This window comes from Cervus canadensis, chromosome 1 (assembly GCF_019320065.1).
Source record: "Cervus canadensis isolate Bull #8, Minnesota chromosome 1, ASM1932006v1, whole genome shotgun sequence".
NCBI classification, from domain to species: domain Eukaryota; kingdom Metazoa; phylum Chordata; class Mammalia; order Artiodactyla; family Cervidae; genus Cervus; species Cervus canadensis.
In genome coordinates this window covers 118058278-118078506 of record NC_057386.1, presented here as the reverse complement: position 1 = coordinate 118078506, position 20229 = coordinate 118058278, and the positions used below count along the sequence as shown (strand labels likewise).

The window sequence follows — 20229 nt, the reverse complement described above, 5'->3', positions numbered from 1 at the left end:
CGACAGCAGAGTGAGCAGGGGGCTGGAATGCAGTGGCAGAAGGGGAGGTGGGAGAGGAGGGTCCAGACCGTGTTGGGGCTTAGGAGCCATGGACGGAGTCTGAAGTTTACCCTGACATCTGAATCTGGCAGACAGTAATATCTTATAGTTGGCTTACTGGTTTTAAATATTCCAGTGTGCCCTTGCCCATTAATTTTAACCTCGTTGTAACCCAGGGGAGGTATCCTTGTTGGACAGATGATGAAGTAAAAACCTACAGGAGTTTGGTAACAGGACTGAGATGACGCCGCTGGTGAGTGGCAGAGCCTGGTTTCGGAGCCTAGGGGTCTTTTCTCCCGGCTTGTGCTTTTATACTCTATCTGCTGCCTCCCTGCCAGTATGCTTCTTTGGTTTTGATTCTTTGAACACCAGAGATAGGGAAGGGGACAATTAAGAGGAGAACTCTAGGCCTCCTTGATCCTCTGTTGGGTATTCCATTTCTTGTGAGGTTTAGGCACATGATACCTAGCAATTAAAGCCTTGGCTAAGAGAAATAAGGCAGCAGTCTGAAGTCAGCCCATCTGATACCCATGATCATTTAGTTCAGGAAATGTTCTTGTGGTGATTTATACTTGGGATCTGGCCAGGTAAGTCTTGTGCATCTTAAAAGCACCTTCTTTTAGATCCTGCTGACCATATTACAGACTTCCCAGGGCCTCAAGCCTCTGGAACCAAAAGGAAATCGGGTCTTTGTGAGCTCTGCAAGCATTACAATCACATACTTCACAGCAGGGGGAAGCAGAAGGAATACCCTTCAGCACAAAGTATTATTTGAATGTTTTTCTTTTTGGTCATATTTAATGTGATGGGGGTTTGGTGAGATGTTATGTAAAATGGATGAACTTAACAAAGATATTAAAACATTTAAGCCTGGAAATACCAGTAGACTTTAAATATAACCTCTTCCAATGAAATCTGTCCTCTAGACTAGCGATTGACTTGAAAGAGTATCCAGGCATAATCACCACCTGTTCTTTGTGCTTGAGCTTTCTGTTTTGAACTTTCATGTTAGGGGAAGATAATTTACCTTTGCAAATACAAGAAGAACCAGCCTGGTAAGAGGCGAGTATATCTGACATTTTGTGCAGCACATCGACTGCACATGCACTGCATGCACACATGCTCAGTTGCTCAGCAGCCACAGACTTATTTTGGAAGCGTCCCTTGTGATTAATAACCTTGACATCAACAACCTTATTATTTGACATTTCAATTTCACTGATTTTCTGTTCCCTCTTTTTTTAGGGGATCATTGAAAACTTTTGTTCATACAGTCCATCTATTACAGAAACAGACTGATTTAGGCTCCCTGCCTGTAGCCGATGTGCTGTATAGGTAAGCTGTCATTTTGGATCCTCACCCTCCTTCTACATAAGCAAGCCTTGAGAATTAAAGCTCTTCCAATAAGTAAATTGCTAAACTCTTTTTCTTTTTTTGATCAATTAATGACTCATGTTTTTAAGTAAGTGTGCTATTCTAATCATCATAAGTAAGGATTTTGTTTTTTCCTTCTTAAAAAAGCATGTTGTTTTTCATTTTTTAATTTTAGTGGATTAAAAAAATGCAATAGCTCGTCTTGAATTTTTATTGTAGATTTCAAGATAATATGTTAAGATATAAAGTAAAAAAGTGAAAGTTGTTCATAATTTTGCTACTCAAAGATAACCACTCCAAATGTTGTATGTATTTCCTAGTTCATACCCCTTTCTGTCTATCCCTTCCTTTCTCTCATACATGTATACATGTAAAATATATACATTGTTACACACAGCTACAAATTTATTGTAACATAAGCACTACTTCATGATTTTTTTTAATGTAAAAATATCAGTTTCATGAATGTCTTTTCAGTTACATAGTATTTGTGTAGAACTATTGTAGTTTTCTGCTCTTTGAGATGGTAAGTTGACTTTTATCTTCTTGCTGGAATGGATAGTGTCAGTGTCTTTGATTCTCTACCTCCCTCTTTTAGGCTGTTGCTTTTGGAAGGGGGACCCGGATCCCCCTCCTGTTTGCTTGGTGGCAAACATATAGTATCCTGGGGGTATGAAGACATGCTGCCCGCACCAGATAGCAACACTGGCTCCAGTTCTGAAAATAAAGGTAATGCAAGGGTTTGGGTCCTGTGATTGAAATTAAGATATGAAAAGAGTGGTTTTAGATCATCGTGGCAAACAATTTAGCTATAACTCTGTGTTCCTTTTAATTAAGAGCTCAAGCTTCCTATACAATGCGTTCATTGTCTGCTTTATCAGTAAAAGTATAAAAGCTGATACTGAGTGAGGTAAGAAAATGGATAGGTTTTACTATCGCAAGGGAAAAGGATCATCCATACAGTCCTGCCAAGGAGCCATGAGTTACTTAAATTGATTCCTGAGTATTTAAATTTGGGCATAGGAGCCTTAAGTTGGATTTTTATATCCATGAGTAGAATATCAGGTCTTGCTGCCTGATTCTGTTTCTTTGAGTAATTTATTTTGTTGTGTGTGTTAGTGAGCCCTCTTATCCTAAAAGAAAAAAAAAAAAGATTGTTCAAAGGAGCATGAATTGTGAAGTATCTCCTTTAAACAAAGGAGATTAAAATGTTTTTACACAGTTTCACAAGTATTACATATCTGTTTACTCTGTGATCTCAGCGAAAATGGCAGAAGGTCTCTGAAATGTCCTACAGTTAACTGACTTGCCAGATGAATGAGGCCTGTTTCTTCGTTTGGTGAATGTACTGATCAGTATGCCATGGCACACACAACCCATGAGGCCAATACACTCTTTTTATAGTCTGTGCCCTGCTGCTTCCACATCTGGAGTTGCAGCCTTTCAAGGAGTCCGCCTTGCTTCCAAACCTGTTTGTTATTGTAGTTGATACTTGTGATTATATCATTAAATGTTGCATAACTGGTAAAGTAAGAATTTTTTTAAAAACCCTAGGAAATCGTTTCATTTAGAAATGGAACACATCTCTAAGAAATTGATGTTCTCTAAGAATTTAGGGTGGGATTCAGAGTCTGTTCTCCCTACCCTTTCATTTCATTCTCTGGATGGGGGCCGCTTTCTCAGATGACTGTACAGGCATGGGGTGCAGTCTCAGCGATGGGCCACCCTCGCATCTCTCATCTGGTGCCTGTGCCTTTTCATGGTCCACTGTTCTTCCAGATAGTCATGTTAAAGTGACGAGAGGAGCAGGCAAGACTTTGGGATGTGAGTTACCACCTTCACTGACTCAATTAGAGTCAACAGGAGAAGTGAAAACCTGCAGTGCCCAAGAAGTTCTTAAACATTATGGGCAGAAATAAGCAAATTCATACAAAACCAAAACCCTCTTCTTCACTCTCTCCTTTAGTCCTTTTGGGCTTCTCAGGTGGTGCTAGTGGTAAAGAACCCACTTGCCAATGCAAGAGACATAAGAGACATAGGTTTGATCCCTGGGTTGGGAAGATCCCCTGGAAGTGGACATGGCAACCCTCCCCAGTATTCTTGCCTAGACAATCTCACGGACATGTAATTTCTCACTAAGGATGATGGTATCAAGCTGATCTGTATGCCTTTCAGTCTCTTGTACCTTTGGTTTTGCTTCTGGCTAGAGGATGTTTTTCTTATAAAAATTTTAAAAGTAATCTTATTTAAATTTTAATACTGGAAACATTCAACATACACAGAAGTTGAAAGAATTCTATAGTAAATTCTATAATAAACACTCAGCTTCAGCAAGTGTCAGCTCTGGCCCATCTTATTTATTGTTCTGTCCCCTTCACTTCCACTCCCTGTCAGATCCATACTCAAAAGGCCTTGACCTTAATCTGAATAGTGGTGAATAAGTGTCTATTTATAAGTTGTAAGTTAAAATGTTTAAGGAATGAAATTAGTATTTTTTAAATGATGACCTACTTTAACCATTTTTTGAAGAACCAGTAGGAACAAGTCTCAGTTGTCTTGGATTAGTCGACTGAATTTTTAAGATAGTCACATGTGTATGTGCATGTGTGCTAAGTCACTTCAGTCGTGTCTGACTCTTTGCAACCCCATGGACTGTAGCCCACTAGGGTTCTCTGTCCATGGGATTCTCCAGGTAGGAATACTGGAGTGGGTTGCCATTTCCTTCCTCCAGAGGATCTTCCCAACCACATACTCAGTACCAATTTGAGTGCTGTGACATTGAATTTCCTCTAATATGACAAGTAGTAAAGAAACTCCTCTTAAACATAGTAAGTGGATTGATTTTGAAAATAAGCACAATGTTTTATTTATATGTTCTTTTTTTAAGGTAAATTCTCTAGAATGTTTTAGTAAACTATTTACTATCATTCAGAGAGAAACTTTGTTTTAGCTTGGGGAAGATATACCAAAAGGGAAATATAATTGCTGTTTTTAAATAGAAGCAATATTATATTTTTGTACTGTGTCATTCCAGAAATTTGGGCGTCCCAGTGGCCCAGCAGAAAAGAATCCATCCACAAAGCAGGAGACGTAGGTTCAGTCCCTTGATCAGGAAAATCCCCTGGAGGAAGGCGTGGCAACCCACTCCAGTATTCTTAGAGGATCCCATGAACTGAGGAGCCTGGTGGGCTACAGTCTACAGGATCACAAATAGTCAGTCAGGACTGAAGCAACCGAGCACAACACTCCAGAAATTTAGAATTAGGATCTCTTGATGGAAAATCCACAAGGAGCAGATTCTAGTTCAAATTATCATTAGTCTATCAATATAATACCATTTGCCATGTAAGGGGCACTGGCTTTGTACCAGAGAGCAGTTGGTATTTGCTTATATTGTCTCATTCAACCGTCACAGTCACTCTTAAGGTACATACTGTCTTCATCTTAGAGCTGCAGAAACTGAAATTCAGAGAGGTCCAAAGTCAACTAATAAATGTCCCAAACTCTTGAATCTCCTATCTTTTTTTTTTTTATGCACTCCTCAGGGAAAGTATTATATTCTTAGTCATTTCAGATTAGAGCTAGGAATGAATTTTTGCTATTCAGAAAGAAAAAAGAAAAATCTTTGGCAGACTGAGCCAGATTCTCCTGATAATAACTGTCTGACCTCTTTCCCTAATCTTGGTCCCTAACCCTACATACATTTTGAAGTTTGATTTAGGGGTTCGAGCTGTCTTCCCTGGAAGTCACACTGAAGCACTTATTTTATTATTATTATTTTTGGCTGTACTCCACAGCTTGTGGGGATCTTAGTTCTGAGACCAGGGATCAAACTTGGGGCCCTGGCCATGAGAGCATTGAGTCTTAATCACTGGACCACCAGGGAGTTCTCAAGAAGCACTTATTTTAAAAGTGGGAAATTATCTTTTGCTCAGCCTCCTAATGGCTTTTTCATTAGAAAAAGCACATTTATAATTTCATTAGAAAAAGCATGTATATAATTTACCTGTGAAAAAACAATTTCAGATGCTGACTTGGGACGCTGTCTCACGGCAGATGGTCTTTACCTGTATACTACTAACTCAGTTGGAAGAGGAGTAAGCAAATTGGGGTCTGGATTACATGGTACTCTCAGGTCAGTTGCATGGAACTTGCTGAATAATTTGGCTGGAACGTTTTCCTCATTACGTGAATCTGTGATGAAGACACCTGGGCGTGCGTGCTAACTCCCTGTAGACTGACTAGTGACTAGACAAATATGAGTGACTTCTTACGATTCTGGTTTTCTCTTATTGCCACTTTCTCTTCCTGGTTCTCTTAATGCATTTCAGCTTTGTTTTTGACTCTATAAAAATTGAGTCTGGTAGCCCTAAGATCATTGTTTGTAGCTTCTAGCCAAAAATCCCTCCATGATCAGAATTTCTGTATTAGTGACTTCTCCATGTCAAAAGTGGGTATATTTCTAGTTAAGTCTTTTTGTCCTTGGATTTGACATTGGATCAGCAGTGATTTTTTTTTTTCAGTTGAGATATAAGATCTATGAATTGCTGCCAAAAGAAACCACAGTTTGAGATCCTTATGTATATTTAATTAGATTGTTTCCCCAACCTTTTCTCCTCTCCAATTTGTTGTGGGAAATTAATATTTGCCATAGTTTGTCAGTCTCAAAGTTAATATGTTTATTCTCCTTCAGATGTTTTGTATACTTAGTCACTGAAAAGAAATGAGGAGTGCTCGCTTCGGCAGCACATATACTAAAATTGTGAACGATACAGAGAAGATTAGCATGGCCCTTGCACAAGGATGACAAGCAAATTCGTGAAGCGTTCCATACTTTGCTCTTCCCCCCACGATCCAGATATTGCCTCCAACATTCGCCTTGGGCACACAATGCTGAAATTGTGTTTTAAAAAAAAAAAAAAAAAAAGAAAAGAAATGAGGAGGAGAATACCGTTTTGACTGTGGTAGCTCATTGTCGGGTGTCAGACCTGGCCTGCTGACTTAGCCTGTGTACCTTTTCCCCCCGCAGAGGTTTTGTGTACTGCCGGAACGAGGAGCTGGAACCAGGATGGCTTGCTTTTGGCAGTGGCAGTCTTCTCCACCGGCCTGTGTCTTTTGACAATAAACCTCACTCCCTTTTCCAGGTCATTGACCAGAATACCCTTCAGGTAAACAGAACAGCAAGGCTTTGTGTTTTATATTTTGGAGATGGTAAGCAAAGTTCGTGACATGATCAGAAGGAATAATACAGTTGATACCTTGGGTTCATTTGGGTTTTTCCGTAAGATGTTACAGAAGAAGTCTCCTGCCGGAGTGACATTCTTTTAACTGTCATTGTTTTGGGCATTCTGTTTTTTCTCTAGTGTCTTAAGCTTTCCCACATGATCTGAGTGAATGTGCTCTGTTAGAGCATCTAAGGCCAACGACAAGCTTTTTTTTAGTTACTTTTTATTGGACTATAGTTGCTTTACAACAGTTGTGATAGTTTCTATTGTGCAGCAAAATGAATCAGCTGTATGTGTACATGTGTCTCCTCTCATTTGGATTTCCTTCCCATTTAGGTTACTACACAGAGCACGGAGTAGAGTTCCCTGTGCTATACAGAATGTCTTCATTAGTTACCTATTTTATACATAGTAACAATAGTGTATATACATCAATTGCAGTCTCCCAAATCATCCCACGATGAACTTTTTTGATTTAAAAAAAATTCTAGAGAGTCAAAGATGGTATAAATACCAGCTTTTTTTTTTTTTTTTAAACTAGATCTATTCTGAAAAGACATTATTTCCCTTATTCAGTTTGTTCTAAACAGCCTGGGAGCTTTGAAGTGAGTTTAGATAAAATCCTCGTGTGCCCAGGATTGAGCTCATCCACGGTGCTCTCGTAGCGCTCTGTGATATCACTTGCCACATTATATTGAAATCACCTGCTCTCGTGTGGAACTACTCGCCAAGACTACACACACCTTTATTTTTGGACATATTTGTGTCCCTAGAATGTAGCCACAGCACTTGATTGATGATAATGATAATAACCCTGTCTCTCTGTGCCAGGCCCTGGTTTGGGCAATTGACATGTCCTACCTGAGAGGTATAACTATGGCAGTTTCATCTTACAGTTAAGGCACCTGAGGCTAGGCACATTGTAAGCATCCAGTAAGTGTTTGTACGTCAGTGGAAGAGTGAGCTCAGAGAGATTAAGTATCTTGGCACACAGTAATGGCAGCAAGAGGACTTGAACCCATCCACTCTAGAGTCTGAGTTCTTTATGCTACAGCTTTCTGCCTTTCAACCATATTCAAACACAACAGTTAGAGTTGCCATCTGTGGAGTGAGTGCCCTGAGAGTACTCATAGCCAGGGCTTAAGTGAGATGTTACACCTTTTCTCGTCTGCCTCTCAGCTGTGTTTTTCCTGGAGTTGTTCACCATTGCATCTCCAGAGCAGATTGGAGGTACTCAGAAATCGTTAGATGAAAAAGTGAATAAATAGAGGCCATATTAACTCCATTTCTTATCAGTAATTCAGATAGATGAGAACACTGCCTGTATTTATTTGCAATGGAGTTATAAGCTAGGAAATTAAACAGATGTTGAATCTTAGAACGTGATTTACTCTTGGAAGTAATGTTAGTATCTTGTGTTCTCGTAAAAACTCTGTTGTCCAAGAAAGCAGTGTTCTCACTAACTAGCTATGTGCATTGGAACAATTTGGGGGTGGCTTAGGCCATTCAGTAGCTGTTAACTTTATAGACTTATTGGCATTGCATATTTGAAAGTGTAGTTACAGCAACTCCATGACTTTTTAAACTTTTGAGGTAGACATAACAAGTCTGGAAAAAAGTTCATAATATGAGTTCAGGGGTCAAAAGTAACCTGAGGAAAACTAGTGATTCACCTAAAGAAATGGAGTAACTGAAGGTCATTCTTAGTATTCCCTGAAGGCACCTGACCATCTCTAATTATTTTTATTTGGGAATTTTCAGTTCTGCTCCTATTCTTGGATTTTTTTTTAAAAAAAGGAGGTTTCTTGATTCTTATTTTCTATTATTTTAGTGCTTTTCTCTGGCAATAAAAATTAGTATATAACTGCATATTTAATGTGAAATGATGCAGAACTTATCCATTATACTGAAACTGAAGGATGTTTGCTATTAGAAACACATGCCTTCATGTCTAATGTAGAGAATGGCTGTTTGTCTCTTTCTTCCTGATGGACATGGTAAATTTCAATAAGGTCTCATGTTCTAAGTTAGGAGCTTGTGTGTGCCTTCATCTTTTTTTCTTTTTTTGAGGCCTTTCTCTTCTTTCTTCTTTGCTTTCCCTCTTGTTTTCCTCTTGCCTTCTCTTTTTGCTTCCTTCCATAATTATTAATTTTTGAGTTAGACTCTAAATTAGGTGCTGGGAGTATAAAGATGAATAAGATATAGTTCCTGTCCTTTATATATAATGAAGTCTTAAATTTATTTACTAAGGAAATTTCAGAAAGTATTATTTCTCTAAGAGTTTTTTTAAAATAAATATTTGATAAAACACACATGCGAAGCAGATTTAAAGTGTTTAGTAAATACGTTTTTTCCTATTAAAATGTAATTTGAATTAATCTCAAGGATCTTTTAATATGTTGCATGGCTTGTTGTATGACGTTTTATATATTTGTCATGTGATTTTCGTATATTATTCTTAGAGATAAATGTCAGTTTTATTTTGACCAGGAAGCCTACTGACTTCTCTTCTTGGACTTAGTGGCATTATTGATGAATTGATAGGAACAGAATTTACATGTCGCACTAATGAAATGTTCCTCCCTTTCTTGTCCAGGTATGCCAGGTGGTGCCAATGCCAGGCAATCACCTCCCCGTTGGCAGCACTATGAGCACTGTGCACCTTTCTTCAGACGGCACTTACTTCTATTGGATCTGGTCTCCTGCCAGCCTGAATGAGAAAACACCTAAGGGACATTCTGTCTTCATGGACACTTTTGAACTTGTGGTGAGTTTCACTTTCTCATTCTGTGTCTTTGCAGAGACATTTTTACTTGCTTTCTTTTTCTGTTGGTTTACAAGGGACCTAAGAAACTTGGAGTACTTGTGCAGTGTATTTACTCTTGCCTCAAAATTGGTTTTTCTCTTGGATGTGTTTTGAAGGTTTCTTTATTTGGAGTTGTATGACACAAGTAAAGCCAGGCTTTTTGAAGGTTAATCTAGCAACAGAATGGAGATAACAATAGTTAATGTGTAGACAGTGGGATTTTTTGAGGAGAAATGCTCATGAGCTTGCTGGAACTTTGGAACTAGATTACAGTAGCAAGATTGTGTCTACAGATGGATATTGGGAGTCTCCAAGAGAGATGATGATTGAAACTGTGGAAGGCTATCATTCATTCATTCATTAGATATTGATTGGCAAAGTGTTTACTGAGAGCCAGGCACAGTGGTGTCTAGGTGGTGGGAATATAGTGATGGGCAAGGGGGTAGGATCCTTGCTCAAATGGAGCTTGTATCCTGACTAGTGGGTGGGTTGAGCAGTGGTAGTAGAGAGACAGAACTTTAACCATAATCGAGTGAACAAATAAATGAACAACATAATTTGAGGTAATGAAGGAAATGTAGTAGCTAACCAGATGAGGGAGTTGGGGGTAGGGGAGGGAAAAACATTCTAGAAAAAGGAGACCACAAGTGCAGAAGCTCTGTGGTGGGAGCAGGCATGTGTGTTATAGGGAATGGCAGTGAGCCAGAGTGGATGAGTGCAGAGAGTGGAGCTTGAGGCGAGGAGAGACTGGGAACTGTGAGAGTCCAGATCTGCCGTGTCCAGTGCAGGAGCCAGTAGCCACATGAAGCTGTGGTTTAGTTTATACAGGAGTTTAAATTAATCAGAAATCAATACTGTTAAAACTTTAGTTGCTCAGTCACAGTAGCCATGGTTCAAGTGCTCAATAGCCACATGTGGCTGGCTAGTGGCTACTGTATTGAATGTCAAAGATAACACTTCCATCATTAAAGAAAGTCCTGTTGGACAGCACTGAGACATCTAGATAGTATTTGTAGAGACTTGTAAAAGAAAAAATTGCTCCAAGCCAGGTTCAACAAAACCTTTTTTCATGATGTAATTTAACAGCCTCCTTCTGGGAAGAATTTTAGCATTCCTGGGAAGGGAGAAAAAAAGGGCACTGTAGCAATTTCTAATAAACTTTAATGGGGTTAAGACTTGTTCTGGGAAATCAGTCATCCATCCTGCCAGCTGTCAGTTTAGTAACCTTTCAGTATACATTTTTTCTATTATTTCTTTAGAACTAATAGAACTTTAGTTCTAAAGAACTAATTAGTTCTTTTTCTATTATTTAGTTTCACAGTATTCTCAAAAATGATCTTTTCTTATAAAATGTCTTAGCCAGAGTGAGCCTTCAAATTGATCTGCTAGAGGTTGTACAACTAGGAATGTCTTTTTAAAAAAAAGAAAAGAAAGAAAATTGTTTTCAAACAAACTTAACCAGCTTGTTAAAGGATTTAGGTCTTTTTTCTGGACAGAGGAGCCTGACGGGCTATAATCCATGGGGTCTCAAGAGTCAGACTTGACTTAGCAAGTAAACCACCACCACCACCACCACCTGAGAATAATGGAAAAACATCAAAGAATTCCCCTTTCCTTGATATGCTTTGGTTAAATTTTAAAAATCATGTCAAAGAAAAACATGCACATGGATTAAAATTTGAGGTAGTACATCTAGGCTCATAATGAAAAGTGGGAGCCTCTTGCCCCATCTCTGGCATGTTCCTTATAGGTAGTTCCTTTAATGATGTGAGCTTTTCCTTCTTCTAGTGGTTACTTCCATGTCTCTAAGTGAAAAGCTTACATTGCTGTTTCTTGATTTACTAACTCCATATGTTGTGTGTTTGTGTTTTGGTTTTTTGTTTTTTGTTGTGACAGATGAGGATTTGACTCAATTCACCTCCTTTTTTTCTTCCTTCCTCCTAGTGTATTTATTTGATTCATTGTAATTCCTCTTTGGAGGAGGATATCTTTGTAACTTATAGTTAAACCTTTATTGTTCCTCAGCTCTAAGCAGTATCTCTTGTCCCCTGACCTTAGGAGACGGAGATAGATAATAGTGTCTCTTCTTGTCCTTTAGTATGGGGAAAGCCAAAACTAAGAGTATACATTCAGGGGAATTCCCAAGAGGAAGAGAGATGATTCACCAACACCCAGCCTTAGAGAGTCTTAAGGCTTGGTGGCATCAGGTATGGTACAGAACCGTTGTGAGACGGGGGTATAAACTGCAAGTTTGTTAAAGGAACTGTCGTCTCCTTTCCTGGTACACACAACATTTGTGCTCAGATGCCAGCCGCCCAGGCAGAAGTCTTGATGTTTATTGTCTGAAGAAACCAAATGACCCTGGAGAAAAGACCCCAGTGTACTGACATTGGGGTTCATATAAGTTAAAGACTTGCTGCCGCAGTGAATCACCCACAGTGATGTCTTCTTGTAAGCAAGCCTCCCCAACCATGTGCATAGCATTCCTTTCTAGTGATGAACTGTTTTAAAAAAAAAAAGGGCAGACACAAAAACACCCCAAACAAGCAAAAGCCAGGACTTTGGAGAGCTGTGTGTGGAGGGGAGAGGAAGAGATTTTAAAAGTTTGGCAAGGTAGTAATAATTATTGAAGCCAGGAGCTGGGCACATGGGGAGCTCATTATACTACTATTTCTTCTTTTGTGTACATTTTAAAATGACACTAATAAAGTTCTTTAAAAAATTTTAAAGCAGACCATTGAGAAACTCTAGACAAACTAGGAAAGTCTCTAGATTGGAAACTAAAAATAAGAAAAAGAAATCAGAAAAACAGCTAATAGAGTAAGATAAAGACCTCATTAGCACTTACTACTCTGTGAAACATATAAGAAGATACTGCATTCATAAAACAGAGCAGGATGTCACTAAAAAAGGACTCTCAGAATGAGAAGGAGCTTATGATTGTCAAATTTTAAAAATTAATAAGAATTAAAGATATGAAATCTAGAAAGTAGGACAAATAAAGAACAGTAAATATGAAAAGATAAAAGACATAAAGGAATAATCCTTCTGAATACTTAGTAACAGTAGTTCCCAAAAGAGAACAGAAAATAAGATATTATCAAAGAAATAATAGAAGAAAAATGTCAAAGTAAAGGATACTGATGTCTAGTTAAAAGGTCTTTGGCACAGTGAATGAAAAATGTCCACACTGGCACTTCATCTTGAAATTTCAGATTTTCAAGAGCAAAGAGGATTCTAAGGCTTCTGGAGGTAAAATAAAATCACGTACAAGTAATGAGGTGTAAGAAGAACACCAGGCTGTTCAGTCTCATTACTGGATGTAAAAATGGGACAGTACTTCCAGAAATTCTGGGGGAAATCAATATCTAACCCAGAAGTCAGGTAGTCAGCCAAAATATCAATCAGTCATAAAAACAACATAAAGATATTTTTAGACATATAGTTATAGGATCAAAAGCTCATACCTGCCTTGGAGGAAATAGAACAACTACAAGCCTTTGCCTGTGGCATGAAATAAAAAGTTGGGGCGGAAGCTCAAGGGCCTGCTCTAGATTAAAACAATAACCTTTGAGTCAAGTTTGGAGTCTGAATCCAATGGACCAATTGTAGAAAAGAAAATTTGGTGACAATTTGGAATTTGAATATAAAATAAATATTAGAGGAAACCAAGGAGTATATTCTTATTTTTAAAGTTATGATAATGGCATTGTGATTATATAAGAAAATGTCCATATTTTTAGAGATGAGTAGTGAAATATTCAGAAGTGGAATTTCATGATGTCTGAGACATGCTTTAAAATGGAGTGAAAAAGAGGTTAAACAAATTTGGCTATATCTGGATAATAGTTGAAATTGGATGATGAATATATGGAAGTTCATTATACTAGTCACAGTTTTTACCTATGTTTGAAAATTTTCATCATAAGGTAAAAAATTTTTAAGTATCACCAGCCATTAGTTTAGCAACTTCTAAAAGACTGACTCAGGAAGCTAAACATAGGTACCTTCCTGGCTTTCTGCTTATGATACTATCACAGAAAGGAACACTGTGTAGCCATTAAAAAGCATGGGGCAGATCTGTGGAGACTGAAGTAAATTAATTTCCAAGTTATATTGTTTAGTATAGAAAGCTTGGCTCAGTGCTCTGTGTGTAATCAATCACTACCTACTGTGTGATAAAAATTGTGGTGGGCAGGTATGGATTCTCTCTGGAATTGGCCTTCTCCTATGATACTAGCTTTCCTCTCTCAGTGGATCATTCACCACAGCATATAAATACAGGAGAGGATATTCAGTCTTGAAAAAGCAGAACCAACTCCTTTGACCCTCTTTCTCCTCCACTCCTCTATCTTTAGTTCCCCTTTACAGCAATATGCTTGAAAGAGTTTATCCTTACTGTTTTACTTTCTTTCCTTCTGTCCTCTCTTGAACCTGCTACAGTCTCACCATGCCACCGTAGCAGCTCTTCCCAAGTTCCCCAGGGACTTCCACAGTAGTAAATTCAAGGGCAACTCTCTTTTCTTTTTACTTGACCTTCTAGCAGTATTTAATGTGTTCTCACTCCCCCATTCTTGAAACTGTTTTCATTTGGACTTTGGGACACTCTTAGGACTTCTCTCGTCACTAGTGTTTCCTATCTCCTGTCTTCCTAACCTCTCAACACTCATGGGCGCCAGGACCTATTTCTAGGACCCCTTCTGTCTACTTTGTCTGCTCTTACTTCCTCGTTGATCTCATCCTGTCTTATAGCTTTAAACACCTCCCTGTACAGATGATGCTCAATTTTGCTTCTCAGCCAAAACCTGTCCCTGAAGCTCTGCATGCATATTGATGTGGGTGGGTGTTTGTATATGCTCAGGATATGAGACTTTTCCAGTTGGAAGTCTGATAGTTCCCTCAAGCTAAATATGCCCTCTACCAAACTCCTGATTTTACCCAGATCTGCTTCTGCCTCAGGCTCTCCCATTTCACTTCATGACATCTGTGTCCTTTCAGTGCTGGCCAGAGACCTTTGTGTCCCTCTCTCTTCCTCTTTTTACCCTTCCCCAGTTCCTTGCCCAGTCAGCATATATTGCCTGCTTTACCTTCAAAGTGTCTCCCAACTGCCTTCACCTCTGTAAAAGTACTGTGTGATTTGGGGCTTCTGTCACCCCACCCCAGCCCCAGCTGACCTCTTGGCTGACACACAGGCACTGAATGTGTTCTCCCTTCCGGGCCTTTGTGCAGGGTCATCTGCAGATAAACAGACAGCTCGTTCTCTTTTTAGGTCTCTGCTCACTTATCTTATCAAAAAGACCTTTCTTACCATTGTTTATAAATTATTTTATGTAAAATATAATCCTGTCCCTCCTTATCCCTTTTGCTTTGGTGCAGAATTCAGCTGTGGCAGTACCAACATGGTGATCAGCAGGAAATACCTTATTCTTAATTTTAACCTTTTCCTTTAAGATTATGGAGTGACCAAGGCATGGACTCTTTCTGCCTGATTTCATTACCTGTGCACTGGACACATCCTTGCTTGAGAATCTTCTGTGACTCTCTTTTACCTTTTCAGGGCACGTGTTTTACATCTCCAGTTCTATTTTGCTCTGAGACTTCTTCCTGTCCCCATGTGCTTTCTGTAAGCTGCTGTTCTTTAGATAGATTCAGTGACAATTTTACTGCTGTTTTGTCTCTTTTTTAGGTCTCTTCTTAACTATATGGTCGGTATAATAAGGGATGCACTAGGTGCCTCTCCCATTTCAACTCCATTGGTTTATGATTTCCTTTAAATTATGATTTGGATAGCTGAGATGCCCTTCATTCATTCAGTGTTAATCCAGTGCCTTGTCTGGGTAGCAGGGTAATAAGCCTTTGTTTTCAAGGTGCTTACATCAGAGTATGGGGAGTTAGTAAGAAAGGAAACACAAGAACAAAATAATTTCAGCTACTGACAAATGCTGGGGAGAAAATAAAACAGGGTAATGTGATAGAGAGTGAGGGGGTCGAGGTGGTGAGCCACTCCGGTTTGCCTGGCAGAGAGGGCCATTCTGAGGAAGGACATTTGAGCTGAAATGAGAGTGATGAGAAGCAGTCATCTATCCTGCCAGAGAAGGCAACCAACCCTCCCTGTTTGCCTGGACCTGAGACGTTTCTTAGGGCATGGACCGTTGGTGCTAAAACTAGGACAGTCTCAGGCAAACCAGAACTAGTCCAGTCCAGAAAGAGGGATCAGCAAGTATAGGCCTAGCATGCAGGCGTTTTAGAGGAGGGACAGAAGGCAGTGTGCTGGAAGTGTGGGGAGAAGGGGAAACCGAAGCAGGGAGGTCAGTGGATGTTGGACCCCGTGGGCCTTGCCAGCCATTTGAATTTTGTTTTAAGTTTATTGGGAAGCTGATGCAGGGCTTCAGACAGGGAAGGACATGATTTTATTTACATCTGTAAATGAATCTTTGGCTAATGTAGTAAAACATATGGGGTCAAAGTGGGGAGACCAAGTCGAGAGGCTGGATGGTCCCTGGACTTGAGGTGGTGGCTTGGGCCAGGAAGGGAGCCAGAGGGAAGCTTCTCGTCGTCAGCAGCTGTGTGCTGCTTCTCACTCCTCCCAGGCTCTTCCCCTCCTTTTAAAGTCACTAGTAGCTTTTTCGTCCCAAAGAGATGCTTTGCTAAGTATAGAGGTTCCCAGATTTACTACTTGGGCACCAAAGCTGAGTCCTCTGCTTCTCACAGGTGCTTTATCAGGCTTTCTTTTCAATGTTTTCAAAGTACTTAAGCACAATAGCATGACTTTTTTTTTTTCCCCCTTAATTTAGCCATTGTGTTTCTTACAAGCCAGATTGGGCAGTGCTTTTGAATGCCAAGTGATTGATTTTTTGGTCTGGATGCCTTTGAAGGGTCATATTTAGAGTTGTGCAACATAAATAGAGCTACACTTGGTAAACATGAGTCTAGCTGAAGGGTGGGGGTAACACAGTGTGGGAAGATGTGGATGTGTTCAATTTTAGGCGACATAGGCTATTCCAGCCGAAGTGCTGGGAAGTGGGAGGCAGTTAGAAAAGTTGTGCTCAATCCCAGTGGCAAGGATGGGTCTGTGTATAGCAATGTAGGAGTCACCGTGGAGAGGTAGGATTGGATGTGGGTCAGGACGTGTGGGCATGCTGTCGCTTCAGTCGTGTCCGACTCTTTGTGACCCCATGGATGTAGTCCACCAGGCTCCTCTGCCCATGGGATTCTCCAAGCAAGAATACTGGAGTGGGTTGCAGCCCTCCTCTTGAGTCAGGACACGGATCTGTTTATTCAGCAGAGCTTCAGGTATTTACTGTGTGCCTCGTGAGTGCTGGAAATGAGACAGCGAACAAGGCAGGCAGGATCCTGGCTCTTGGGGAGCCAGCATTCAGGTGGGGTGGGGTGGAGGTAGAAGGTCAAATAATAAATGAATTAATGAGTAAGATCATTTCAGAGAATGGTAAGTGCTATGCAGATAACATGACGGTGTTATGCTCTGGCTTGCGGGGGGTGAGTAGGAGAGGGTGGAGGGGATTTCTCTTTGGTAATCATGGAAAGCCTCTTTGAGGAGGTGACATTCTATGTAAGACCTAAATGATGGGAAAGAGCCAGGCACACACAGGAGGATCTAGGGACAAGGTGTTCCATCAAAGGTTTCAGAACCAGAGATGGGGTCTAACCCTAAGCAGGCTCCCATTTAAGTAGGTGGAGATGGGAACCAGCAGGTAGGAGGAGCGCACAGAGGGCAGGAACTGACCCAGCTTGCTCATTGGAAGAGTCCCTCACACACAGGTATGTGCTCATGTCGGAAGAAACAAACCAAGATTGCATTCTACCGCTGAGACTAAGGAAGGACAACCCCACGGTCTCTGGCAACCGTGGCACAGCCTGCACAGAAGACAAGGAGAAGCTTGATGATTTTGGTTTTAGGTTACTCTTGACCATCAAGAATGTTCATTTGTTAGAGGGAACTAAGTTAAGTAGCTGTAAAGCTTTAAGAGGCCGAGGCGAGGAAATAGAAACAGCGTTTTCGAACTCTAAGAAACCTTTTTACTTATCTTTTGTGAACTTCTCATACAAGCCTCCCCCACCAGACCCATCCGCCTCCGGGGACCTTGCCTGGCTGTGCTCCCCAGTTTGCTTTCTCTAGCCTCTTCTCTGTTACCAACTTTTCACTTTGGACTCCTTCACTGCTTTATATTTGCTTCTGGAAGCCTTTCCACGCCACACTCCTGTTCTTTCTTAACTCTATTTCTGCCTCTCTTCACTCATGGCACCAGTTTCTGAGACCCCAGCCAGACCCAGAAGTCTGGTCTGGAGCGGGCAGTGGGTGAAGAGGCTGCTTGAGGTACATCTGAGATGTCTGACTGAGTGGAAGTTGAGAAGAGAGGTGGTATTGCAATGGGCCACCGATGTTTTCTTTAAGATCTCGGAGACCTGTGAATATTTGAAACCAAAAAGGAAGAGATCAGAGAGGGAGACTGTGAGGGTGAAGGGGGCAGATGGGAGATAATTGAGGGGACAGTTAGAGAGGAGGTGGAAATGCTTCTTCCTCTGAATTAAGAGGAAAAGAATAAATGAGGCTGAACACCAAGATTCTTGAGTGGGAAGAGAGACGAGTGGGAGCAGCTTATGGTAAGTGGTCTGGATCTTCTCAGTAATAAAAAAGCCAGGAGGTCTGCTTAAAGCCATACTCAAAATTTGGTGGAAGAGTTTTGGAATCACCACCCCAGAGCTTTTGCTGGGGTATAGTCAAACGATGAAGGAAGAACTGCCAAGTACCAGCAAGGATCCAGTTGAAGCTGGCATATATTTTTAGCAGACAAAATCTGCCTTTCTCCACCATTGCTCTGCCAATCCCCGAGCAGCTGGGGCTAATGTTGACTGCTGTTATTACAGAGTTTGGATTTTAGCCACTAATTATATTTCAAGAAGATATAATCCTCATAGCTGTACTTAATAGTAAATCAAGACCTGATTGATTTGTTTTCCTCTCATCTTACTTGTACCTGTCAGAAGCTTGTAATTAGTGAGAGCTGCCTGTGGAATTCAGTATGAGGAATTTTCATCAACAACCTTTCGTAGAACCTACTAAACTTGGCTCATTACTCTTAAGAATCTGGGCTATTAAAAATGAAAGCTCTCAAACATTTAATAGCCTCCCTTTTGTTCTCAGCTTCTGTAGAGCAATTAGGTTTTGAGGTGTACACCTACTCAGGTACAATTTTGGGAAATGTTTTTGAATAACCAGGTGACAATAATACACTTCTGAAGGAGAAGTTTGCTCACTGAATGGAAACAGGTTCCATTTAAGAACTTCTTTTTCTTTAAATATTAGGTGGAAAATGGTGTATTCGTAGCCAACCCGCTTCAGGAACGCACAATTCTAATGAGAAAAGAGGGTGAGTCTGCAAAAAGCATTAATGAGATGCTCCTGAGCAGACTGTCCCGTTACCGAGCCTCGCCATCCGCAACACTGGCTGCCCTCACCGGCTCCACCATCTCCAACACCCTGAAAGAGGACCAAGCAGGTCGGCTGCCCTTCGCTTATCTCATGTTTACCTTGTACAGCTTCACTCAGCTCTATGCATGTTTTGAGAGTATTATCTTAGAGCAGTTTTAGGTTCGCAGCAAAATTAAAGGAAGGTACAGATTTTTTTGTATACCACCCACCCCTACATGGGCACAGCCCCCCTTATTATCAGCATCCCCCACCAGAGTGGTGCACTTGTCACAATCGATGAGCCCACCAGGACACGTAATAATCACCCAGAGTCCACAGTTCACCTTAGGGTTCACTGTTGGTATTGTACATTCCATGGGTTTGGACAAATGCATAATGACCTGTGTGCATCATTATTGTATTACATAGAGTAGTTGTATAGACTTAAAAATCCTTTGCACTCTACCTACTCATCCCTCCCCAGCTTCCAAGCCCTAGCCACCACTGATCTTTTATTGTCTTCATAGTTTTGCCTTTTACAGAATATCATATAATCAGATTTATATAGAACATAGCCTTTTCATCTGGGCTTCTTTCACTTAATAATATATGCCTTTACAATTCCCCCATGCCTTTTAAAAACATGGCTTGATGCATTCAGCTTGTGGTTAGTGCATGCTGCCTGTGGAATTCAGGCAGTACTTGTTATTGAGCTCTTACAGACTTACAAAGCAGTTTGCTTTACATAGTTCACCTTTATATGTCCTTCCAGTCACTGTCCTTTTTTTTTTTAATTCCAAACTAATACATACTGTTGGCTGTGAACATGAATTAGCAAGAATCTGTAAGAATTCAACACAGCTCTCTCCTTAATTGTAAATACTTTGTCATTACGGTTAGTATAAATTATTTTCATGTTTAGTATATGCTTCATGAGTGTAAAAAACTCACATTTAACATCATCTTCACTAAACATGGGCTTCCCTGATGGCTCAGATGGGTAAAGAATCTGCTTGCAGTGCAGGAGACCTGGGTTCATTCCTGGGTCAAGAAGATCCCGTGGAAAAGGGAATGGCTGCCCACTCCAGTTTTCTTGCCTGGAGAGTTCCATGGACAGAGGAGCCTGGCAGGCTATAATCCATGGGGTTGCAGAGTCAGGCAGGACTGAGTGACTAACACTTTCACTTTCACTAAACATATTCTAGACCCAGCAAGTAAAAGGCAAACCCTCTATGACAGAGATTGATTTTTCTGGACTTTGGCATTTAGTGTTTGCACTGTAATATTTTGAAGTAGATAATATGTTTACAGAGTTTGAAAGTGAAAACAATATAAATAGTACATGCAGAAAAATC

At 40.3% G+C, this 20229-nt stretch overlaps 1 protein-coding gene and 1 non-coding gene across 6 annotated transcripts in view; both read left to right on the top strand.

Annotated features, from left to right (window-relative positions):
• Positions 1–20229, top strand: part of HECTD4 (HECT domain E3 ubiquitin protein ligase 4) — a 166455-nt gene that overhangs the window by 53163 nt on the left and 93063 nt on the right. For all 5 annotated transcript variants that reach the window (XM_043439418.1, XM_043439427.1, XM_043439408.1 and 2 more), the window contains exons 3-8: positions 1285–1374; positions 2012–2142; positions 5440–5548; positions 6443–6581; positions 9235–9405; positions 18770–18962. In XM_043439418.1, coding sequence (XP_043295353.1) covers positions 1285–1374; positions 2012–2142; positions 5440–5548; positions 6443–6581; positions 9235–9405; positions 18770–18962 — 833 coding nt within the window. The remainder of the gene's footprint in view (positions 1–1284; positions 1375–2011; positions 2143–5439; positions 5549–6442; positions 6582–9234; positions 9406–18769; positions 18963–20229) is intronic.
• On the top strand, positions 6144–6251 carry LOC122425131. The gene has a single exon (XR_006264714.1). It is a non-coding gene; the product is annotated as a U6 spliceosomal RNA (small nuclear RNA).